We start from the raw sequence: 27,398 nt of genomic DNA, 5'->3' as shown, positions 1-27,398 counted from the left end.
TTTCATCAATCAGATGGAAATTGGATGAAAAAATGAGAGCGATGAAAAGGTCGTTGATTTAGAAATTTTTAGATGAGGTAACGAATGTTTTCATCACACGACATGATAAAAAACAAGAACACATCTGATGTATACCAATTTTTATGAGACTCAAATCAGTGTACTTAAATGCTATCTTCCGTAGTCATAAACGTTTGTGAGACCGGGATCAAATAGAAAACAGTTTCGCAACTGATGTCGTGACCGCACATTAGTGTTTGACAACATTCGTCAGAATGATTTGCTCGCGTAATCTGAGAAATAATACATACAAAAATGTTTTTGCAGAATCCATGAATGAGCTGAAATCATACTTCAAAGAACAGAATGACTTCATAGATTGTATCTTATTGCATATATATGGTATTGTCTGCTTGCTTGGTTAGCCAAGTTCTGCGTAACCGTTAGGACCTAGCCAAAGACATCAATTATATTTGAAACATCTTGAAACAAAGAGAAAAAAGTATCAAGTGATGATGTGGGTCCTGCCACGATAGCTGGATATAAATAGGATAGTCAAATGGAAATTTACTGCCAGAAAACCGTACCTAAGAAATGATGAAAGATTTAATAAAATTGAAATAAGATTTTACTGGTTTTTTCTTGGATGTTTTAATAAACCTTAAAGCATTGCACAGGTTATTTGATATCTGCTAACTCTGTCTGCCATCGTCTACGAAATATTTAGATATTTCCATTACATATCGCCAGTTTTATACGAGAATTTTTTTTTTAAATCTAAATTATTATTTTATGCTGTCGTGTTATTCCTGTGCAGGAAAACTATATAACAAGGTGATTTCCCAAGTATTATACAAATCTTTAGTAGATAAAATTATCGGTTATATGTGCCTTATTCTTGGCTCGGATGTCAGGAAACGGAAGACCTTACCTTTAAACTAACGGGTAGTTCTATATCTCATTTCTCTTTTCCGCTATCTTAAAGTTGTTATTGACTCGTGGACAGACAATTTCTTCATGCCAGACGAAGGCACGAATGTTGTCCTCAAAAATACCGTCTTTACTGCGCTAACTTAGGTCAAGACTCAAATTGCACGTACATATGATGATGCCTAACCTACTCGTACACTACATACATCAGTGGTAGTACGCTCCACGCTTCTCATCTGTTTGATTACGTTTGATCGCGAATTCATCGAAACATCACACTTAAATCTTGCACTGTTTGTGTTATAAGATCTCCTATTCAATATATATTTGAAATCTTGCGAGGAACGGTAGTCGATCCCTTGTGGTTCGTAAAGATAAAAAAACTTGCCGTTTCACATTGTGCATGATGTAATTCTGTTAGGGAAAATAGTCCCGAGATATTAGTTTCGATCAAATTGCTTAATGAATTCAAAATTAGATTCCGATGTTCATTTTTCATTTTGTAGAAATGAAATAAAACGATGATGGTACTTCAATTGATTTTATGTAATTTTAAAAACAAAATTTGTGGTGAAATTTTCTTCGTTTGTTGACAGCTGGAAATCAATGTTGATTTTATGAGATTTCCCTCTGGGCTTAACGGACACCTGTCTCATATAAAATCTGTCTGTACATTCAGAGCCTTTATCCTGCACAAAAACTAAAGAATACAAATTGAAATTGATAAATTGCATCACTGGTACAGAACCAACCATTTAAAATGTGTCATCATCGTCTCAGTGTAACGGAACTCTCCTAGGAAGGAAATTGAAAATAATCAACTTCCTGTTTACTTCATCCCTTGCGAATGGATAATATTAATTTAAAATAACGGAATTTAACAAGTTGTCTTAAAAGACACAGGCACAACCGTTAATTTATTTACGTCACAAGGTGGGGGGGGGGGGGGGGGGGGGGTTCCAAATCCACCTTGTGGTGTAAATAAACCCACCCACCCTCCGATGGAAAAAAAGAACTTTGCAGTATTTTAGAGTGAACTTAAACATACATGAAGTTGTCATTCATTTTTTTATTTGTAAAATGTAAAAGGTCCACAGGGCCTGTATTTCACTAAAAAAACCTCTTTAAGTGTCGCCAAGATACCCTTTGTCTACATTTTGGGACAAAATGATCAGTCAGGTTTTTTAATATATAAATCTCCATTTGCATTTTAAGTAATCAGACCATTGTGTTATAAACCATTTTTAAAATGGTAATCCTCTGAACTCACAACAACCTACCGAAATAATAATATGGAAAGCTGTTTACTAGCATAAAATCATATGCAGTTACATATTTGGGTTACCCTTATTTGTGTATAGTTAAGTAGTTGTCTGGTCTCTATCCATTAACCTGCCTGGTTTGGGTGACCCTTATTTGTGTGTAGTTAACTTTGTCTGGTCTCTATCCATTTACCTGTCTGGTTTGGGTGACCCTTATTTTTGTGGTTAACTAGTTGTCTGGTCTCTAACCATTAATCTGCCTGGCTTTTATGACCCTAAAAGGAAACTGTGTAATGCATTTCACCTGGCATCCATGTAGGTTTTTGGGATACCGAGACACGAAGTTAATTTTTTGTGTAAAGTGATGATATTTGTTTTGTTTATTTGTTTAAGTTGTGATTTGTTGAAGTTTGAATTGTCAGTAGATGTCGTATGTGTGTGAGAGTCTTTTATTTATCCTATATGGTTTAGAATGTCCCTCTCCCGCTCTCTTTTGATAAAAGTAAACAAATCGAACCAAGCGACTTTTATGATCATGCCGCTACAAATCGCCACATTGGAAGGATTAAGTTGCTGTACATTAGGTTTCCTTCCACACTTAGCCAAGGCATTGTAGTGGTTCCATATTTAATGTTATATTAGATACGTATATAATTTTGCTGGATGATATAACATTATGATGAGTTCTTTACAAGAACATTTCACTTAATTCGGGATGTAATCAACATTTTGTAATTATATATGTACCAATTAAATGGTTTGCATTAGTTATGGTGTCGTTTGTTCGTCAATGACAACTAGCTGCTTCAGTTGTTGAGCAAAGCATGACTGAACTTCGTTGCCTGCGAATGTTCATGTCCTGCCTGTGTTTCGTGAGAGAAGTGACCAAGGCATTACAGGATACTTACAGTACGGCAGCACATGGCCAGTGTGTGATTGCCGGCTAAACACACACAATAGTGACTTGTGATAAGGTTATTATTGTGCGCATTGAACGCTATCCAAACATTTGTGTTTGGTTTGAGAATTTTGACGATAATCCATTTGCCCTCTGATGGTGCACCCGTACCTTAAAATCACCATTGTCGGTCAGATGTTCTGCAATGATAGGTGCTACTTGTGGTGGTTTCCAGGTAATCCTTATGCAGCTCTGGGAAATCACAGGACCACTCAAATTCTTCCGCTCTGATCTTGCCCTTCGACTTACTTCCATTGAGAACTATGTCTGCAAAAGAATTCCCCAATGAGAGCCTGGTCCAAATTCTGCTTGCTAGTCGGCGATATATTCCTTCACGGCAGATAGATGGGTTGCATATGGAGCCACGGATAACATTCAGGCAGGCAGTAGTAATTTAACAAGCTGTTAATAAAATAATTGGAGGAATCGTCCGTGGAAACTTTCGTCGACAAAGCGTGTTTTTTTGTGCATTGTCTGTCTGTTGTTTTTTGTGTCTTGTTGTGGCTTATCCGATTACATGTATGAGTGCATGTGTGATTTAAACTAGATGATCTTATTAGGTCAAGAACAGGCCCAAACCCTCTGTCAACAATAATAGCATTGCTGTCATGTAGCCATACTTTCAGGTTTTCCACAGGCTTTTTTTGTTATCTTTGGTGTCGTTTTTCATTGCAATAAAATGGCCCTATTTTTACCTGTGGTGTCTAGATCAAAACCCTACGGAAAGACAAATCTCATAAATTGTAGGCAAATAAGCTTTTTGGCACTTATACCTATACTTTTCTAGATGTATATATATCCGAGCCATACATTATTACTGAAACCTTATTTCCAAAGAAGGGCTGTGTGAAAGACCTGCCGTGAAAAAACGATTTCTTCTCTGGTTAAATTGTCTAAACCAAGGTATCAGGATGTGATAGTCTTGTTTTGTAATCATATGGAACTTAGTAAGCATCAAACTATCTTGGACAAATTGGAGTTCTATGGGTTTTAAGTCAAGATTAAGGTCGCTGTTTCTTTTTTTAGAGAATCATTATCAGCGCTCTTGAGGCTTCAATCCTTGAGGGATTCCTATCAAAATGTACCCACTTATAAAACATCTAACTATCTTTGACAAGCTCGAGTTTCGGGGCTGGGAAAAGGCCATTGTTTTTTTAAATGACAGCATATAAATAATCACAGTGTTGTAGCTTTTGGGACGATAGTGGAAATGGATTGCATCAGCAATGTTAGATATGCTTGTTGCTTCAGACCCAATTAAAAACTTTTGATAAAACTTTTGGATATTGAATAACAAGATAAAGAGACATGTGCTTATTGAGGATTATTGTTATGCTGAACTGCTGATGTTACGGTTTTATTTTCTTATGCTCTATGAGTTTGATCTTTGCAATGAAATATCATTTTGGTATATATTTAAATAACTAGTATCACGCTCAACCAATCGAGCTAAAGAGAAGTTCTCTCTAGCCGAGTGGTATATTGCGGCTAGTATTTTACCAGGGTTACAACAAGTACTATTAAAATACTGAGGAAAAACGATCTGCATTATGGCATTATAGAAGTGGATGTTTCCCGAGATTAACAAAAACTATAAATATACTTAATAATGATTAAATAATTTTGTGACTATGCTGTGCATTACGCCTGTAAGATTTTTCTTAAACTGAAGACAATTTCTAAAAAATCCAAAATTTGCACCTTCAGTGTTAAAGTAGTTCGGAAAATGATATTTTCTCTTGATTTCATTTTTTTCCAGACTTTATGTGGCGATAGAACCCATATTGAAACTAATTCTTACGTCAATCAAAACGATGGCCATAACTTATAGCATACCAGTTTATATCGTCATTTAAAGTACTACAAACACAGACGGTTTGAAAGGAATCCGGCTATCGGTGGTTGCTATGAGATATTCAACAATCGCTGACAATTCCACTTTTAAATATGAGAAAATTTGCATCACACTCAACACCGGAAAAAATACGAAGAGAAAATGGCAATTGATCTTTGTTATTGATTTACAACAGATTCTGATATGTTGATGTATTTTCATACAAGAAAAAATACAACAAACATGCAAGGAGAAAAATAGATTAGGATTAAGGCCCATATTTATAACAATGTTAACGGGAATGGTTTGGTGAAGGAAAGGAAATGTCTATCGACACTGGGAGATAACTGACTCTCCTGTGTTTTTGTCTTCAAAGAAAATAAACTACTCTCACACTGAGGCATCAAATCGATTAAAGAACAACCATCCCACTTAATTTCCAAGATAAGCGAGACTAGCATGTCGCTCCCGACAGTTAAAGACGCTGCATACTTCGCCAAACACTGAGAAACATATACAACAAAAAAACATGTCCATCACATCGATTATTCGATTTTCCACCCAAAGTGTATGATGTAAAACATAATTTTGGTTTGTAATTTCAGTTCAAACATTTAAACATTTCATCCTGGTGATAGATATTTGCTTGCAGGCACATATTTTTATAGTGAAATTTTAGATCACGCGGTCTAATAGTTAGCGTGGAGTTGTTATCAGCAGTGATTTGAAAGTAGACTCAAGACACGTTTTGTTTGTAATACTTTCCCTTTGTTTATTATGTGGTTTTCACGTGTAGGAAGTGTTTACATTAACTTTTTGTAATACATACAAGATGGTCTGTGTTTTCTAATGCTTTGGATGTGACTGCTTGTGATGTGTTTCAATTGGTGATTTTTTTTCGTCAGTAAAGACGTGCCTCCTTTTTTTATGTAGAAGACATTATTGGTTTCGTTGTAATTCCGTTTTAAAGTTTGTCCCATCCGTTTTGTTTGTTCATATTCCACGTTTATCACACCTCTTTCTTTCTTCATACTAATTTGTATGTATATTTCCAGATATTATATGAAGTGTAGCTGTTCGGAGATATTATATACAGTGTAGCTGTTCGGAGATATTATATACAGTGTAGCTGTTCGGAGATATTATATACAGTGTAGCTGTTCGGAGATATTATATACAGTGTAGCTGTTCGGAGATATTATATACAGTGTAGCTGTTAGGAGATATTATATACAGTGTAGCTGTTAGGAGATATTATATACAGTGTAGCTGTTAGGAGATATTATATACAGTGTAGCTGTTAGGAGATATTATATACAGTGTAGCTGTTAGGAGATATTATATACAGTGTAGCTGTTAGGAGATATTATATACAGTGTAGCTGTTAGGAGATATTATGTACAGTGTAGCTGTTAGGAGATATTATATACAGTGTAGCTGTTCGGAGATATTATATACAGTGTAGCTGTTCGGAGATATTATATACAGTGTAGCTGTTAGGAGATATTATATACAGTGTAGCTGTTAGGAGATGTTATGTACAGTGTATCTGTTAGGAGATATTATATACAGTGTAGCTGTTAGGAGATATTATATACAGTGTAGCTGTTCGGAGATATTATATACGATGTAGCTGTTCGGAGATATTATATACAGTGTAGCTGTTCGGAGATATTATATACAGTGTAGCTGTTCGGAGATATTATATACAGTGTAGCTGTTCGGAGATATTATATACAGTGTAGCTGTTCGGAGATATTATATACAGTGTAGCTGTTCGGAGATATTATATACAGTGTAGCTGTTAGGGGATAGTATATACAGTGTAGCTGTTCGGAGTGTAGCTGTTCGGAGATATTATATACAGTGTAGCTGTTCGGAGATATTATATACAGTGTAGCTGTTAGGGGATAGTATATACAGTGTAGCTGTTCGGATATATTATATACAGTGTAGCTGTTCGGCGATATACAGTGTAGCTATTATATACAGTGTAGCTGTTACTGTGTAGCTGTTCGGAGATATTATATACATTGTAGCTGTTCGGAGATATTATATACAGTGTAGCTGTTCGGATATATATATACAGTGTAGCTTATTATACAGTGTGTAGCTGTTCGGAGATATCATATACAGTGTAGCTGTTCGGAGATATTATATACAGTGTAGCTGTTCGGAGATATTATATACATTGTAGCTGTTCGGATATATTATATACAGTGTAACTGTTCGGAGATATTATATACAGTGCAGCTGTTAGGAGATATTATATACAGTGTAGCTGTTCGGAGATATTATATACAGTGTAGCTGTTAGGAGATATTATATACATTGTAGCTGTTCGGAGATATTATATACATTGTAGCTGTTCGGAGATATTATGTACAGTGTAGCTGTTCGGAGATATTATATACAGTGTAGCTGTTAGGAGATATTATATACAGTGTAGCTGTAAGGAGATATTATATACATTGTAGCTGTTCGGAGATATTATATACAGTGTACCTGTTAGGAGATATTATATACAGTGTAGCTGTTTGGATATATTATATACAGTGTAATTGTACAGTATAAAACTACATTACTTTACTAAAAACCTTGATATTGTTTATATATTTCTAACTCTCTGATTTTTTAAATGAAAGTATGGTAGAATTTACACGATGCACAAGTGATTAGCAGATTATTATCTTTCGGTACAAATTTAGGTACAGTACAATACAACATTTTAATGACTGGCGAAAAATCTCACGTTGTTATGTGGATCTTATGTTTGTTATGTACTTTATTGATTTGTTTTTCGTTTTAACGAGCCTTAATTCTTAGATAAATTTCATAAACCCTCATATCAAAAGGAAACACGTTTAAGAACTTATTTATAAGTGGATACTATTCTACCTTTATTGTGCATGGTGTTGCCGTTAAGAGATTGTATAAAAACAATAATGGTTTTCATTTAACTGTTTCATTTGCTATAGTGTTGTGACACTTGATGTAATCAAAATGAAAACTACATCAATCAATGTTCACTGGTTTTCATTAATCGTCAGGGTTGCAGCGTGCTCGTGCCCTTTTCAATTTTGCTGAGCGAGAGCGATTAAGCAGCAGTATAACTTTACAAACGACAATCTCGACATTGCATTGATATTAATGTTATAATTTACACATATATTTTTGTGGTGCTCAATTTTCATGCTTTGAAAATACTGGTTCGTAGGCACTTCATTTCTATGGTAGATACATTCTAATAGATCTAATGATTTAATCAGTCCATGGACATATGAATTCGTTGTTTATGATCAACGCTTATAAATTCCCCTCTCCCTCCCCCTCCCCTCCTCCTCCCCTCCCTCTCCCCCTACTCTCCCAAAAATGAACGATTTACAGCAGAACAATTAACAGAAAAAGGAAAACACAAATTTGATGTTCAAGAAAAATATATAAATGGCCCAACCCTCTTTGTATTTTTCAATGTATCGAATCTCCTGTTTATATAATAAATCATGTCGTATTGGCCTCTCAATATATTACAATGGTATTGAATCTCTGTTTATATAATAAATTGTGTCGAATCCGCTTCATTAAAGGGTACAATTGTACACCCTACTGATACAACCAACTCGGAATATAATTTCGGTAACGTAATGATGATAATAAGCCAATGCAAGATTAAAAAATGTAGTTAAAATAAAAAATTGGAGAAAATGTATGAAAGATCGATGTTGATGATCTTGATATCATATAAGTTTATCTATAGTTTAACTATAAACTGTATAAAGTTAAGATTTTATCATCGAAGGAATCTACAGTAGGTAGATATTCCTGTAGCGGATCTTGTTCGAAATAGTCAGATGGGCTTGGTTATGTTAGGTGGTGGCTACTTCGTCGAACAACATAACGGAGGCCCATCGCATGTTATCCAGAGTGATGAGAGTCACTGGTCTTATCAAAGGATATAAATGACCTGACCGTTTATCAGTTTATGATTTTTTAAATAAAGTTAAGTGAAATCGCTCGTTATGAGGTTTAAGATCTGTGACCTCGTTGCTTTTCCATCGTCTTATTTTATTGAATCAATTTTCCTTTGCACAAAAAACATTCAAAACCAAATCGTAGGAATAGTGTACATGTATATTTCTAACTTTATATTCTTCTTTTGAATTTCGCTACTTTATTAAAATCACTAAAATAACACATGAGGAATCAATTAGATATCTATAACATTTTTCATTCTATTCACTACATGAATATTGACTTAAATCAACCGCGATGTGACTTTGTCAGTCCCTTTCTCTTACGATGCAGGTAAACACAAGATAGAATATCTCCAAAATGTTTCAATGTGTCTTCGTGGTATAGATATGATATTGTGTGCACGAACATATATACCAAGAATATTTTTTCTGCTAATGCGTATGTTAATTGTCATTATATCTGTCACATATTTTACCTTCAATTAAAAACTTTTAGAAAATGTGCTTTTTATTCAAAGTTTATCAAATATAAACTAAATTCAAAGCAATGCTATAAGATGTTCAAATAATCTTAAACTATCAATATAAAATAAGAACTACCAACAAGCACTATCATATTAACCTCCACTCCCCCATTCCCCGAAAAAAATGGTGTTGTGTTTGTCAGTTGTCAAAGACATACAGTAGGTGTGTTTCAGTGTTAATGGACACACAATGTTCTGATGAATGACACTTCCTGTTCACTAGAATGGAATTGACTCGGCATTGCAAATGCATTCCAGAGAGCTCGTCTTTTATTGTCAGAAGGAAATTACGTCTCACAGAAAACTTGTATTAATGTACCATTGTTTGGTTTATGATGAAATCCATGATCTTACCTGAACACAATAGACAGACCAATACTTTAACATATTACACCGTTTTCAAGAACATCGGGTTTTGTATAATTAAATCAGATATCTGAAAGCATTGATAGCTTAATGGATCACTGAACACATATTCTCAATGATAAAAGAAAACTTTTTGCCTTACAAATGTGATAATTATTACCACTTGAGAGTAGTGTATTAATTATGAATATCAATACATCTCTTGAATCATATAAAGATATTAGATTTGTAACACCCACAGTTAACAATGAATGCGTGTACTTTAAGGATAATTTTGAATGATTTTTATGACAGAGAGATAGCAGACCACAGCTCTGCTTCATCTCGTTAAACTATGTCCTTTCCAAACGAGACGACGGCTTGCATTAACAAGGTATTATTTCGTGTGATTTAGGCCCGCAAATGAGATTGATATCAAAGATAATTATCATTTATCGAGTAATTTCGACCCTCTCCAGATTTTGATATTTGTTTATGCCGATTTTACGTTTCAAATTTAACACTGACGAGTTCTAGATAGAACGTGAGAAGCTGTTTAATCACTTATTATACATATACTGCATCTACTGATAATAGACACTTGTTTATCTTTTCTACAATACCAAGTAATAAACGACTCCCCAGACTTCTGTCAGGGTTATCGAAAGGAACATCACTGCCATTTCGTGATATTGGCAGAAAGCAAAGCTATTTGTACCTTGAATACTAAGATTAAAGCCTTATCTGATAATATCATCCGTTACTTGCCCAGAATAGAATCCCGAGATGAATCGAATATGCGACAAGGCCTCTCATTAAACTGTTGATTCATCACAAGGCAGAGCCACCAATACCGCATGCTATAGTGCGTTCGTATTTCACGAACCCAGGTCACTTTAGATTGATAGGGCATTCCTAAAAACAATAAAAACTAGCTACTTCTTCAGGAATGTGATGAGTGGCATTGTGTTCTGGAACCAAACGTCTATAATCACCAATTACATGGAATGTTTCCTTGTGTGAAAAATAAAAAAGTTGAAATGTCGAATGCAAGCGAATTACAAGTTAGAAACGAAATCGCCAAAATAGTTTCAATGGTATTAAAATGATTACAGTAAGCCGCCTTGTTATATATGGTTTACAAAGGTTGATGACGTACAATGATATTTTCAATATTGCACAAAACTTTTATCTATCATCTAACAACTGTAGATACATTTATCTCGTCCAGTGTCATTTGTAAACATCTTTTTCTTCTTTTTGTCTCTCACGATGGTACCGATACATCAGGTGCACCATTCGTGGAACTACCGCGCGTGACTTTGATACCGAACTTCTATGTACTGATGCTGTGAATTTCAAAGGATCTATTTCATTTCGCCCTTTGTACGACGGATTCGTACGAATTAATCTTGTTTAGCCATTCTTCAACATCGCAGAAGTAATTCGACATGTTGTTTGTTCTTCCTCATTTGAGTTCGGTTGTCAGAGGTATTGAGAGGTTGTATCTAGATAAACACGAAGTAAATTTCATTTCCTGTGTAACCATGTTCGGTTGAAACCGATGTTAAAGTTCGACTCTAGGTAGGAATTTCGATTATATGTCTGGTAGAGATTGACTTTTGGCTGGGCTGTTTTTCCGTCTGGTTTCACCAATTGTTCAACGCCCACTGAGTTCGCGCCTGCCTGAAAATCAATCCCAATATTCACCGATCACAACCACCGGAAAGTCATCCGTACACAATCTATAAGAGTTTTAAACTCACTACATCTAAATCTGGAATCAGAGGCGTGGGCGAATCATTTATTATCTTGGAAAATTTGTCGTAAAGTCAGTCAACCGAGGTATGGCGTCACTACCCGTCCCATTCCATAGCCAAACACCATAATTATATTGATCATAGTATTGTTACACAGTTACTCGTCTGTTAATGTTTTTTCCAGAATGCGAACTTTTTAAACATTTCATCTTCAATACACCAACTTAACGACTGAGAGACAAAATCATATATAGATCTGAAAATGATACTACAAACCGCCGAGAAGCTGTTAATTTGTTGCTGCAAGACGTCACGGTCCATCACAACCATCTTCTTCCTTTGCATATGCTTTTGGTATTGTCGTCTTAAGCCTTTAAAAGAATTGTCGCATCTTCAAAAAATGTTCATCTGTACATATATACATGCGATATACATTTACATTATACAAGAAACCTTACCAGAAACCTTTAATCAAGTCATATTCAAACGGCGCAGAAAGATATATAAATTGTGAAAAGAACTTGTAAAGGAGTTTATAAAGCTGCAGCCACGTATAAAATAATTTCTGAAAATAAAATCTTTAAACCATTAGCCTTCTCTCTGATGTGGTTTGACGATTCGTCATATAACTAATACAATATGATCTCTTTAACAAGATTCCCCATATAAACGTTGTGAGGATCACGCGAGATCTACGCACGGCTCTTTCCCGACCTCTGGCTGTTCCACTCCCTTGCGTTAATAGTATCCTGACGCCTAACAGCAAACGAGCGCAAGATTTGGAATTTCTTAAATGTCAAGTTGATTACTCTTACCAATACAATTGTATTTCTCGGGAAAAGAACATCAGGATGCATTATCAAGCAGACCTAAGACATTTTCTCTTACCAAAACGGTTCGGCCATCAGTATTTAATCAATGCTCCAAAGTGCATTGTTAGCTTGACACTCAACAAATTCCGTGTGACACGCCGTTATAAAGTTTCAGTGTTTGCTTTCAAAATAAAAAGAAATCATAGAGCATGAATCTAAAACAAATAGTTTTATCAAATATATTTACATATATTTACATGTCCATGGTTGGGACGTCCTTAATTTGAATACTCAGCAGCAATGTTGAAAAGACTGTTTCAGAGAGCAAGATGTCCATTTTACCGGTTGCATCCTTACAATGCTAATAAAACTAATTTAAACTTCATTCTCAACAAAAAAAAAGTCATCTAATTATGGGCCTGCTTCATCTCCCCGTCTAGATTTTGACTTTTCTTTGATCACTTTGAATTCAAGTTTATGGCACTTAACATCACTGACGTGTCCTAGAAGGACGAAACAGCTGTATGGTGCAGTTTAAGTCATTGTTTGGCTCCAATATATCTCATTCTAAATTATGAAGAGCTATTCACTTGTATGTCTTTTGTACAATCTTAGAGAATAGATGTTATCCACTTCTTTTTGAAATGCGATTTCTGTTTCTGACTTTTTTTTACCACCCTCTTTTCTTTTCTTCTGGTATTCTCGACTCTGTCAGAATATTTCAAAATATTGCAAAAGTATATTGATTTTATGCGGTCATGAAGGTTAAATAATTTGACACATATAACCTATATTAACAAAAATAGCTCCATAACATATGACTTTTCCATCCCTTACTGTGTTAAAAATACTTTTACAGCTTTAGAAGAAATTCCGCTTGGAAAGTAATTATTTCCTTTAATGTCAATATATTTTATCGATGCAAGATTTATTTTCCTGGTTAACCTGCATTCCTTGAATAGTTTGATTTAGAACTGTAAATCTCTTAAAAAACACAGTTGGATGAGCATTTCAGTTTAAAAACACAATAGGAAGACTTTTGATTGGCTGTGGCGTATGGAAGGAACCGTTTCATCAAATCAATTCGCATCGGGGCCTTTATTTTTTTTTTTTACAAAAATACGACACTGAGTCTAAAAATTCCTTTTCGGAAATAGTGGAAATATTTTACAACTAAAATTATTTAGAACAAAGTCTACATTGCTTTATCAAACACGATAGAAACTTTGAAGCATCGAATACGATTCTGTATAAACGTTGGTATCTTTTGTTAGAGAGAGAGAGAGAGAGAGAGAGAGAGAGAGAGAGAGAGAGAGTCTTAAAATATCAGCTGGATTTTGGCGAGGGTGAAGAAAGACAAAAAAATGTCGAGCTTTTGGCGAGCCACTATTGTCTTTCTGTCCCGAGCCAAAATGCAGCTGCTATTTTTTAGACACTGGCCATGTATTCTTTTTATCCTGCAACATTGATTGAAAATCAGACGCTGAATTTTGCCATTTGACGTGCGCCAAAATAATTGCTCACACAGAATTGTAGTTCCAAACTTCAACGGATATGACAGCGATTTTATGAATATTCGTAAATGAAGTTATTTATTACAACATATAAAATCACGTATTTCAACATTTATTAATATTTTTAAACGTAATTTTAAAGTAAATTCAGAAATTGATCCTGTCGAATTACCGAACATGCCAAAATACAGCTGTTTCCTGTCACTCCCGAATACAGCAAAAATATATGTGACAGATGTTTTCCGACAATGGCGGTGTCAATTGCATGATAAATATATGTATTTTTCCATCGGCCGATACTTTTATAGGCTTAACTTTAAAAGTGTTTTTTAATGAATTGTCTTCTGATTTACTCATCTGAGTTATTATTATGCTTAAGTTCGCTGTATTGTATTTTGTCAGGAATCTTCCATAACAACAAAGAAAACATTACCATTTAGGAGATGACAATACCAGAAGATGATAATTAAGATTTGTATAACATTGCGCATGGTATCTAAATTATGATTGTCAAGCTAAACAGGCAACTCTGATGTGAAAATAGTAAATAATGTATAGAAATGACGCTTTCGGAAGATCTGCTTAAAATATATGGAGTTTTCGGGGCAGAAATTACAAAGGCATTTCGAAGACCTTCTCGAACCATACATTATTTAAACAAATATATGTGTATGACGATAAAACAAAACTGAAGTTTGACGTAATTGACAAAAGTGTTTAGTAGTAATTTTGTAATTAAAATTTCCTCATTTTTTTATTCTCTCAATAATATATAGTTAGCATTTCTGACACAAAGGTTAATGAACATTAACAAACAACTTTGCTGAATCGTATGCTAGAAAAATGCGCCACTGTGCCAAACCCTCCGGAAAGTGACTGTGAATATATCGGTTGTTTTTGTTGAAACTTTAATTTCATCACCAAATTTGGAAATTTCCTGAATGTAAAAGGTAAATGAAAGAGAACATTTGTTACGTCAGTCAAAATGTTTCCAGTCACTGAAAATCATTAAATAAGCGGAAATGACGTCAATGTTAATGCGTACTACTCGCTGTAGTAATACCACTCCGCTGCGTGAAGTGTATTTTAGGCTAAAGAAAACATTAATAACAACCTCCAAAGACACATCGGTGGAATCGAGTTATTTCCATTTAAATCGATAAACCTCTGTCATGGTGAGGGTTTTGGAGTGCGTGTTCTTCCCATAGCAACGGAAATACTGCTACTCATTTAGGAAAAATCAGAGGTTGATTCACAATCACTTCCGGCGATTTTTCACTTTTTAATCGTACACACCATCCGCCTTTAGTGACATGAAATATAGTCCTCAAACAAGTTATTTACGGCTATAGTGTCCCATGCATTTGATTATGCGCCGATACCCCGACGCTCACCATCCCATTTGTATGGCCAATAAAGTTTGTGAGACGAGGTAATGCTGCGGCACCTTATCATTAGATAAGCCCAGACAAACAGGAAGGATGTATGGCTATGATAGAGATTGTACGCCAACACCTGCCATTGTCGTCTGCTGGTTTATAACTGTGCTTCGAAAATTTCGATGCTTTTTTTGCCTTTACATAGTTTGCAGACTGAAACTAAATAAACATTATGATATATTAAGTCTATGTTTAAATACCTCCTTCAATTTTTTATGTTCATTGACAATTTGAAGGACAAGCATTGGCGATATGCAACCACATTTACGTAGGCGAGATTTTATTGTCCGTTGGCTGTTTCTATAGCGCCGTCGAACATGTTGAGTATCGGTGCTTATTTATCTATAGGATATCCATTTGCCTTTACCAATGTGGTATCACCGCCATATCACGCGAGAACACATTGAAATTTTAACTCGACTGATATAATTCTGATGAACGATAAAACTAATGAAAACCGCTATACCGGTCTGACATGCCGTCCTTGAGTATTTTTATTGTCCCGGATGAAAATATAACTGCTTAAGCTCACACTCATACCGAGAAACGATGACGTCGAAATAAAAAAAAACAACTGGAAATGACAAGAGATTTGGGACAGGCCATGTCTGCTGATCGAATCTAGTCCTTCTGTAGTGTAGTTCGTTTTATGCAATAGTGATCTTCTAGTTTGGGACATCCGATTCGATAATTTGTGAAACAGTGTGCAAGAATTTGTAATGTGTGTGGAGATTCACCACCAATGAAGTTATTGAAGTATTCTACACCACCGAACTATACAAACAGCCAACATTCTCTTGATTTGTTTTGTAAGACTTGTAAAGAAAGTTCAAATGTTTGGTGGGAACGTCTCGATGCCGGCATTGTGCGTCAAGATCAAAAGCATGCCGCATAAGCACATTGTACTCTATCTGACGTTAGTATCCTTGTTGATTTAACTTTCAGATCGAATTTCCTGAATCGCAAGCATCAGAACGAACCTCCTGCTGTATGATGCAGTTTAACTAATTTGTTGATAAAGTTTATTGATACTAAAATTTTAGGTACACAAATCAATGAGGTTGCAAGACAGATTATTTCAGGCCTGTTCCCATTATCGCGATTTTCGTGCAAGAAGTCGTCAGCTGACGGATAAACTCAATACACCGGGTTTCAAAAGATGCAGGTTGATGAAATTTATGGGAAAATTTTACGGTCGTCATAGTGATCTCATTGCGAAATATACTATTTTCTTGTTCGATATGATACTGGACATGTCATTGGCATGTCTGTATGGTCCATTGTATTCCTTGTTCTGATTTGAGAACGTAACATTACTTATTTGGATTGATCAATGCCTACATGACGGAAGTCGTCGATGAAGCAATAAGACGCTTACTCTTCCGCAACACCTGGTCTTATTCTCCTTAGAACTGTTCAAGACTCACTGTCTCATTTGTTCATAGTTTGACCCGAGTTTGAATTTTAATTATGCTGACATGTATTTTTTTTAAATGATTTAACTATGACGAGTGCCCATCCCGAACTTTTTATACAGAGAAGACTGTGTATGTGCTGTAAATGTGTTTCTTAAAATAAGATGACGCAGAGTACACAAGTCTTCCCATACCTTGTGTTCATATGTCGCTGTTGATTCGACATTCTCAGTCTTGTTCCCAGAGTCACGATTTCCGTGATTGATATTAACCTGATGGTTTTCGTTTTGAGCACGTAACAATATTTATATATCTTCGATGAAGCAGAGGCTTACCACTCTGGAACACCTGGATTGTTTGTCTTTGTACAATTTAAACGTCTCCGCACTAATAAATATAACTTTTTCTTCTAAACTTAACCAGCTTACTAACGCCGAGTTTCCCAATGTTAGACAATCAATGCCATGCTTACAAAAGCTGATAAGGCTATTTCCGTGTCTAGGAGACAAAATATTGGCTTCGTTCCGATTATATAAGGAGAGATTTAAATCTTAGCAGTGTACAGTAACACGTTAGGATGTTATCTGTAAATTTCCTACATTCTGACACTGTATTAAAATTGGATCACGTATATAGGGATACATCGTCTGGTCTCGTGGACAGAAGACCGTCCGACTATTTGAAATTTAACGATTCAGAGATATATGACGACAATTTAACATAAATATATAAATAATGAATCATTTACCAAAATAATACATTAAGCATTCGATTTAGACCTATTTAAAAACAATTAAAAAATCCAGGGTCGTTGAATCGTTTCAGCAGGCAGATGGAGTTAGCGAACTTGTTTTAGTCCTCTGTCTTAACCAGCATAGTCTACTTTACAAGACAGTCCTTAATATTTCATCCTTGGTCTGTAGACTGCTTACCCGTTTTGTCTACTACATTAACGTCCAGCTTAGTTGAGCAGATTTCTCGCGTCCAGATCTTTTTGTTCGCAGAATTAAATGAAGTTGTGAAATTTTCACAATTACATCCCTGTGGGATAAATCATCTTTAGTTACATTATAAAAAATATCAGAAGACATTTTGAATACAAGGTTAACCAGAGTGACTGCCCGTGAATGTCCTGATCACTCAATAGCACAGAGAATAATGATTCCATTAGCCGTGTAATGGCCACGTCTCAGCTCGCCTGATGAAGACAAATGCTTCGGTACTGTCATACAAACTGAATCAGCCTCCAACATGTTTCGCCATTCCTTCATTGTTTCGTGTTTTAAACGGTTCTAACTTTCGCAATGGTAAGTAGGGGCGATAAAACTAACCAGAAAATATATTTAAGAAAAGGTCAGTCTGTACTTAAACGTTGCTCATGCGTAAAAAAAACTTGTACAAATTTGGTTGGTTCGATTATACAACGACATTTTACAGTGACTGCCGCTGTTGTCGAGAAGCAGGACAAACTCAATCAGCTGATCGGCACCTACATGGCACAGCAATTAACTAAATCACGCTTGCCTTACTTCATGTAAAATAATGACACGTTTTTCTGAAATCAGAACTATTGATTTAATGTTTGGTATTAAAAAACATCTTAGTATGCATCAGGGAAATTCCTCCAAATTTGAATATCATGAGACATTTTTCGTAAATGTTTTACTTTTTGTGTGTAACAAAGTAAATATGAGCGGAAATACAACATAGCAAGAAAATGAAATTATCTACAAAGCATAATAGGCTACATTCTAGATACTCCACTGTCACTATCGCTCTCTGTAACCCGATACTCCAGGAGTTACGATCACTATCACTCTCTGTAACCTGATACTCCAGGAGTTACGATCACTATCACTCTCTGTAACCTGATACTTCAGGAGTTACGATCACTATCGCTCTCTGTAACCTGACACTCCAGGAGTTACGATCACTATCGCTTTCTGTAACCTAACACTCCAGGAGTTACGATCACTATCGCTCTCTGTAACCTGACACTCCAGGAGTTACGATCACTATCGCTCTCTGTAACCTGATACTGCAGGAGTTACGATCACTATCGCTCTCTGTAACCTGATACTCCAGGAGTTACGATCACTATCACTCTCTGTAACCTGATACTCCAGGAGTTACGATCACTATCGCTCTCTGTAACCTGATACTCCAGGAGTTACGATCACTATCACTCTCTGTAACCTGATACTCCAGGAGTTACGATCACTATCGCTCTCTGTAACCTGATACTCCAGGAGTTACGATCACTATCACTCTCTGTAACCTGATACTCCAGGAGTTACGATCACTATCGCTCTCTGTAACCTGATACTCCAGGAGTTACGATCACTATCACTCTCTGTAACCTGATACTCCAGGAGTTACGGTCACTATCACTCTCTGTAACCTGATACTCCAGGAGTTACGATCACTATCACTCTCTGTAACCTGATACTCCAGGAGTTACGATCACTATCACTCTCTGTAACCTGATACTCCAGGAGTTACGATCACTATCACTCTCTGTAACCTGATACTCCAGGAGTTACGATCACTATCACTCTCTGTAACCTGAAACTCCAGTAGTTACGATCACTATCACTCTCTGTAACCTGATACTCCAGGGGTTACGATCACTATCGCTCTCTGTAACCTGATACTCCAGGAGTTACGATCACTATCACTCTCTGTAACCTGATACTCCAGGAGTTACGATCACTATCACTCTCTGTAACCTGATACTCCAGGAGTTACGATCACTATCACTCTCTGTAACCTGATACTCCAGGAGTTACGATCACTATCACTCTCTGTAACCTGATACTCCAGGAGGTACGATCACTATCACTCTCTGTCATCACTATCACTCTCTGTAACCTGATACTCCAGGAGTTACGATCACTATCACTCTCTGTAACCTGATACTCCAGGAGTTACGATCACTATCACTCTCTGTAACCTGATACTCCAGGAGTTACGATCACTATCGCTCTCTGTAACCTGATACTCCAGGAGTTACGATCACTATCACTCTCTGTAACCTGATACTCCAGGAGTTACGATCACTATCACTCTCTGTAACCTGATACTCCAGGAGTTACGATCACTATCACTCTCTGTAACCTGATACTCCAGGAGTTACGATCACTATCACTCTCTGTAACCTGATACTCCAGGAGTTACGATCACTATCACTCTCTGTAACCTGATACTCCAGGATTTACGATCACTATCACTCTCTGTAACCTGATACTCCAGGAGTTACGATCACTATCACTCTCTGTACCCTGACACTCCAGGAGTTACGATCACTATCACTCTCTGTAACCTGATACTCCAGGAGTTACGATCACTATCACTCTCTGTAGCCTGATACTCCAGGAGTTACGATCACTATCACTCTCTGTAACCTGATACTCCAGGAGTTACGATCACTATCACTCTCTGTAACCTGATACTCCAGGAGTTACGATCACTATCACTCTCTGTAACCTGATACTCCAGGAGTTACGATCACTATCACTCTCTGTAACCTGATTCTGCAGGAGTTACGATCACTATCACTCTCTGTAACCTGAAACTCCAGTAGTTACGAAAATTATCACTCTCTGCAACCTGACACTCCAGGACATACAATGCATATCACTCTCTGTACCCTGATTCTCCAGGAGTTACGATCACTATCACTCTCTGTAACCTGATACTCCAGGGGTTACGATCACTATCACTCTCTGTAACCTGATACTCCAGGAGTTACGGTCACTATCACTCTCTGTAACCTGATTCTCCAGGAGTTACGATCACTATCACTCTCCGTAACCTGATACTCCAGGGGATACGATCACTATCACTCTCTGTAACCTGATTCTCCAGGAGTTACGATCACTATCACTCTCCGTAACCTGATACTCCAGGGGATACGATCACTATCACTCTCTGTAACCTGATTCTCCAGGAGTTACGATCACTATCACTCTCCGTAACCTGATACTCCAGGGGTTCCGATCACTATCACTCTCCGTACCCAGATACTCCAGGAGTTACGATCACTTTCGCTCTCAGCATCACTGGAACATGTCATGGCAAATTTGAAGGCACAAGTGAAGTAATTTCATTGGTTCCATGACAGAAAACTGAAAAATTACAAGCTGTTACGTCCTTTTGAAGATTATATACGACTATACGACTTCGAGATTCATTTTGATGTACAAAAATGATCAAACTTGCCTTTTCGTCTTGTCCACAAGAGTTAGATAATTATCACTCTCTGTACCCTAATACTACAGGAGTTACGATCACTATCACTCTCTGAAACCTTATACTCCAGGAGTTACGATGACTATCACTCTCTGTAACCTGAAACTCCAGTAGTTACGAAAATTATCACTCTCTGCAACCTGACACTCCAGGACATACAATGCATATCACTCTCTGTACCCTGATTCTCCAGGAGTTACCTTTTGAGTATCGAGTATGTAGTGATTGTAACCCCTGGAGTATCGAGGATGTAGTGATTGTAATCCCTGGAGTATCGAGTATGTAGTGATTGTAACCCCTTGAGTATCGAGTATGTAGTGATTGTAACCCCTGGAGTATCGAGGATGTAGTGATCGTAATCCCTGGAGTATCGAGTATGTAGTGATTGTAATCCCTGGAGTATCGAGTATGTAGTGATTGTAACCCCTGGAGTATCGAGGATGTAGTGATTGTAACCCATGGAGTATCGAGGATGAAGTGATCGTAACCCCTGGAGTATCGAGTATGTAGTGATTGTAACCCCTGGAGTATCGAGGATGTAGTGAATGTAACCCCTGGAGTATCGAGTATGTAGTGATTGTAATCCCTGGAGTATCGAGTATGTAGTGATTGTAACCCCTGGAGTATCGAGTATGTAGTGATTGTAATCCCTGGAGTATCGAGGATGTAGTGATTGTAATCCCTGGAGTATCGAGTATGTAGTGATTGTAACCCCTGGAGTATCGAGTATGTAGTGATTGTAACCCCTGGAGTATCGAGTATGTAGTGATTGTAACCCCTGGAGTATCGAGGATGTAGTGATTGTAACCCCTGGAGTATCGAGTATGTAGTGATTGTAACCCCTGGAGTATCGAGTATGTAGTGATTGTAACCCCTGGAGTATCGAGGATGTAGTGATTGTAACCCTTTGAGTATCGAGTATGTAGTGATTGTAACCCCTGGAGTATCGAGGATGTAGTGATTGTAACCCTTTGAGTATCGAGTATGTTGTGATTGTAACCCCTGGAGTATCGAGGATGTAGTGATTGTAACCCCTGTATTATCGAGTATGTAGTGATTGTAACCCCTGGAGTATCGAGTATAGATTTCGAAATATCAAAACATAACATTGGTAAATACATCATGTTACGACTTCACTTATTGGTTAAGAAAATGGCGAAAAAGAAAACACAAATTATGTACTATTAATAGAAATCTTGTTGCGATTTCAAATCAAACCATAACATTAGAGATAACAACTGTACTACTCATTGTTCAGGATTATATAGAGTGATTGGTACTTGCAAAAAGCATCAACTTTGGAACTAAATCTGGTCCCAAGAGTGGCCTGTTATGACACGTGACACAAGAATCGTATCAGCGTTGTCACGAACACAGTGTCCAATAATTTCCCCGCGGTACAATCATGGTGAATATATATAGAACAGTTGCATGTTGTAAGCTTCGGTCCGTTTGAAGCACAGGAACTAAGATATATATAAAACTAAACATCGCAATCAATTACGTCCTCATTCACTTTGATGAATACCTGGATACATACTAGAGGCGCGCACCGGCACAGGTCGCGGATGTCCTTGACAATAACAAGGTTCTTTGAACTTTTCATCATCATGTATTTTGTCCAGGACATTTTGTTCTTAACACGATAACGATTGATTTTCCATCGATTACCTTTTCAAGAATAAAGAATATCAAACCAGGAGTTGTGGGCGTGGGCAGCAGTGTACTAGTACACACATATTTGACTAGGTATGTACAAAGACATGGATCTTTGAAAAGAAAAGTAATAAATAGTAAGTAATTACGAAAAACATGAATAAAGCTGTGTTTTTCTGCTTCGTGTTTCTACGACCTTTCAGTGATGTATTTACATTACAGAGTAGTATTCAGAAGGGAAAATATTCAACACGGAAAAGGAAATTATGATGTATAATTATTTCTATTTCTTGAAAATAGAAAAAAAAATCTCACTTGTGAGTCAAATGTGTCCGGCTGGAGGACGAAGGGTCGCTAGTTCGAATCCCAGCAGTGGGAGGGTGTTTTTCATGCTTTTGTTGTGTCGTTGATCTCTCCAAGGATAGAGGGCATAGGAGATAAAGATTTTAGTGTAGCGTACGGTTAACACAGTGTAATTATATATTGAAAACAAAATACAAGTGTATAAATAAATTTTATAACAAAACAAACAAAAAAAAAAAAAAAAAATAAAAACAAAAAACAAAAACCTTGTTATAAAACTGGTTGCAGGAATAATAAGTATGGAAAGTTAAAACATTCCTCAATTATATGGTAAGGTACAAGTATTCTCTAAACTGTGAGAACTCCACGAGGAACTATCACACTACCACGAGTCATCACAGATGTGAGAACTCCACGAGGGACTATCACAGTACCACGTGTCATCACAGCTGTGAGAACTCCACGAGGTACTATCACACAACCACGTGTCATCACAGCTGTGAGAACTCCACGAGGGACTATCACACTACCACGTGTCATCACAGCTGTGAGAACTCCACGAGGGACTATCACAGTACCACGTGTCATCACAGCTGTGAGAACTCCACGAGGGACTATCACACTACCACGTGTCATCACAGCTGTGAGAGGTCCACGAGGAACTACCACATTACCACGTGTCATCACAGCTGTGAAAATTCCACGACGGACTATCATACTACCACGTGTCATCACAGCTGTGAGAACTCCACGAGGGACTATCACAGTACCACGTGTCATCACAGCTGTGAGAACTCCACGAGGGACTATCACACTACCACGTGTCATCACAGCTGTGAGAACTCCACGAGGGACTATCACAGTACCACGTGTCATCACAGCTGTGAGAGGTCCAGGAGGGACTATCACTGTACCACGTGTCATCACAGCTGTGGTTACTCCACGAGGTACTATCACAGTACCACGTGTCATCACAGCTGTGGTTACTCCACGAGGTACTATCACAGTACCACGTGTCATCACAGCTGTGGTTACTCCACGAAGGCTATCACAGTACCACGTGTCATCACAGCTGTGAGAGGTCCAGGAGGAACTACCACACTACAACGTGTCATCACAGCTGTGAGAACTGCACGAGGGACTATCACAATACCACGTGTCATCTCATCTGTAAAAACTCCACGAGGGACAATCACACTACCACGTGTCATCACAGCTGTGAGAGGTCCAGGAGGAACTACCACACTACCACGTGTCATCACAGCTGTGAGAACTCCACGAGGGACTATCACAGTACCACGTGTCATCTCAGCTGTAAGAACTCCACGAGGGACTATCACACTACCACGTGTCATCACAGCTGTGAGAACTCCACGAGGGACTATCACAGTACCACGTGTCATCTCATCTGTAAGAACTCCACGAGGGACTATCACACTACCACGTGTCATCACAGCTGTGAGAGGTCCACGAGGAACTACCACACTACCACGTGTCATCACAGCTGTGAGAACTCCACGAGGGACTATCACAGTACCACGTGTCATCTCATCTGTAAGAACTCCACGAGGGACAATCACACTACCACGTGTCATCACAGCTGTGAGAGGTCCAGGAGGAACTACCACACTACCACGTGTCATCACAGCTGTGAGAACTCCACGAGGGACTATCACAGTACCACGTGTCATCTCAGCTGTATGAACTCCACGAGGGACTATCACACTACCACGTGTCATCACAGCTGTGAGAGGTCCAGGAGGAACTACCACACTACCACGTGTCATTATAGCTGTGAGAACCCCACGAGGGACTATCACAGTACCACGTGTCATCTCATCTGTGAGAACTCCACGAGGGACAATCACACTACCACGTGTCAGCACAGCTGTGAAAATTCCACGACGGACTATCATACTACCACGTGTCATCACAGCTGTGAGAACTCCACGAGGGTCTATCACAGTACCACGTTTCATCACAGCTGTGAGAACTCCACGAGGGACAATCACACTACCACGTGTCATCACAGCTGTGAGAGGTCCACACAGCTGTGACAAATTCCACGAAGAACTATCATACTACCACGTGTCATCATTCCACGACGGACTATCATACTACCACGTGTCATCACAGCTGTGAGAACTCCACGAGGGTCTATCACAGTACCACGTTTCATCACAGCTGTGAGAACTTTGAAGGGCTATCTCTTTACCATGCACTAGTTTACTTATAGAATTTCCGCAATATTATTATTAAGAATACTAAGTGTTGTTGGTGTTATTAAGCAATGACTACTCGATCAAATTAAACCCATTAAGTTCGATAGCATAACAGTGTTAATTATTAACTCCAAAATCAGAAGTTTGGAGAAATTAACATCTGTAATTAATTACAAAGATGTTCTAATAAATTTCCATTGATGACCAAGTTCGAATTTTCGAAGTTCATCACCTTCAAGAGATCACTGAAAGCAAATGTACATAATGTACATAAGCACATACACAATTAAGATTAGAGGAAGTGGAAATGGGTTCTAACTTCTCGAAAGGAACATAAAACATTTGTTGGTGTACAAGCTAAATTAGATGTGGAACCCCTTTGGACACTTACACTATTTCAATATTAGTATTTCGAAGCACTTAAACTTTGTATTAATGTGTACGAAATAGAGAGCATCAACTGTAGGTTAAGCTTTTAAATGTGTTTATATGTGGGTGGCTGTGGCCTTCTTAATTTCGAGGTTAAAAACGAATGAAGGGACAGAAATTCACACACACGTTAAATCTTTTAAATAACACACTTTATTATGATGTGAAATAGAATAACACAGAAACGATTTAAATGTAAACATATATATATATATATATATATACATTTAGGTAAGACATAAGAATAAAATTGTTTAAAACAAAATTAGATATTTTTTGAGAGTGATATCGAAAACTCCTGTTGTACTGTTCAAGTAAAAACCACAAAACACTGATGCCCTAGTCTCCATAAGTGTGGAAAACTGTATTACAAAACTGTGTGTTGTGTGTCGAGTTAATTAAGTCAGCTGTCAAAATAGTATGTACACTTATGGTATAGATAGGTATTTGAAAATGTGTGGTATTTATTCTTTTCTTCTATCACTGAATGCTAATATGGAGACAAAACAGAAATTATTTAGTTAAAAAAATACATTGCAATGAAACGGTTCACTCCAAAATATCTTGCCACGTATAAGGAAACACCACAAAGACATTCGAAACACTGAGCTTTAAAATCGAATCAAACACACAACAAAATACGAAATAAATCAGTGTTAGTGAAAGAAAGCCAGGCAAACACAACAATTTCACGAACTTTAACACAGCTCCGAATTACCAGCAAAGGGAAATAACCGGTATCGTAAATCTAGAGTCTGAAACAGAGGGTTTGACAGTGTAGCTGATATCGAGACAACTTGTCCTGACGCCAGGCAATCGGCATACCATCCACCGTCGCTCTATAGGTATGACAGGTTGAAAGACCGTAAAGGTGTATTTTAGATAAATAAATAGATAAATAAATAAATAAATAAAAAATCATAAGTGAAAAATATATCGAAGCTGTTTGATAGCATATTTATAAACCTGATGTTGTTATTTGTATTCGGATGTTTTTTAGCGCGTGCTCCGTTAGACATATGTAATCCAATCAGGTAAATAGGACACAAACGTTTCTATTGTCATTTTGTCAGATATCCGTTAACTCATTGTAGAAATGGTAGAAAATATCACTTTAATAGGAACAGATTATTTCCTTTATAAGACTTATAAACGTAAGACATCTCGTCATCGTTTGGTACTCTAGCTGATGGTAAACCCTACTTATATGTATCTTGTACTTTCTGGTACATCAGTATCATAAATATCTTAAATATAGCTGATAAGTAAAGGAATAAATACAATTAAGCATGTTTAAATGTGAGTAACCGATAGCATGTTAAAAGTTGTTCACATCAACATTCGACAACTGGAGAAAATCTAAGAATATCAGATCAAATGATTATGAGTATTAAGAAATAGAATCTAAAAGACGGGGAGGTCGAAATATCTATCTCAAACGATCGGAACAAAATCAGAATAAAGGAAAATAGAGGACAGAGGTGTTGATGACAAGTTTTATCAAAGCAATATTTCTAGTATTTTGTAGTTATTGAAGTAAATCTTTATATATTATTATTATTATTGTTATACAAGGTTTAGCAAGTAAATGATAAATACCGATGTATTTATTGAAACTTTTGCTGGTACTTTACTTATTCCTATATTTTCTTATTTTGTTGTGATCCCTTCGTCCATCCAGTCATCAAATCCATTCCTCCATCTTTTCATTACTTCGTCCATCCATCCATCCATCCATCCATCCATCCATCTATCTATCTATCCTTCCAT

General features: G+C 37.0%; 1 protein-coding gene across 1 annotated transcript; it reads left to right on the top strand.

Moving 5' to 3' along the window:
* The first annotated feature begins 22,170 nt into the window (after positions 1–22,170).
* Positions 22,171–25,119, top strand: LOC132556480 (nascent polypeptide-associated complex subunit alpha, muscle-specific form-like). The gene is made up of 4 exons (XM_060220889.1): positions 22,171–22,196; positions 23,338–23,924; positions 24,050–24,586; positions 24,722–25,119. The coding sequence occupies exons 1-4, from the start codon at positions 22,171–22,173 to the stop codon at positions 25,117–25,119; spliced, it is 1,548 nt and encodes a 515-aa protein (XP_060076872.1).
* The last annotated feature ends 2,279 nt before the right edge of the window (positions 25,120–27,398 follow it).

The sequence above is a fragment of the Ylistrum balloti genome, unplaced genomic scaffold (genome assembly GCF_031769215.1).
Source record: "Ylistrum balloti isolate Yb309-2 unplaced genomic scaffold, AGI_CSIRO_Ybal_v1 Utg370572, whole genome shotgun sequence".
NCBI lineage: Eukaryota > Metazoa > Mollusca > Bivalvia > Pectinida > Pectinidae > Ylistrum > Ylistrum balloti.
This window is presented reverse-complemented; position numbering and strand designations above follow the sequence as displayed.

Bases quoted from the DNA above. Each gene is read 5' to 3' on its own strand.
- LOC132556480 (XM_060220889.1), top strand. From the start codon at position 22,171: ATGGCGAAAAAGAAAACACAAATTAT. The intron at 23,925-24,049 runs GTACTATCACAG...GTGTCATCACAG, and splicing joins AGCTGTGGTTACTCCACGAG to CTGTGAGAGGTCCAGGAGGA. The intron at 24,587-24,721 runs GTCCAGGAGGAA...GTGTCATCACAG, and splicing joins TGTCATCACAGCTGTGAGAG to CTGTGAGAGGTCCAGGAGGA.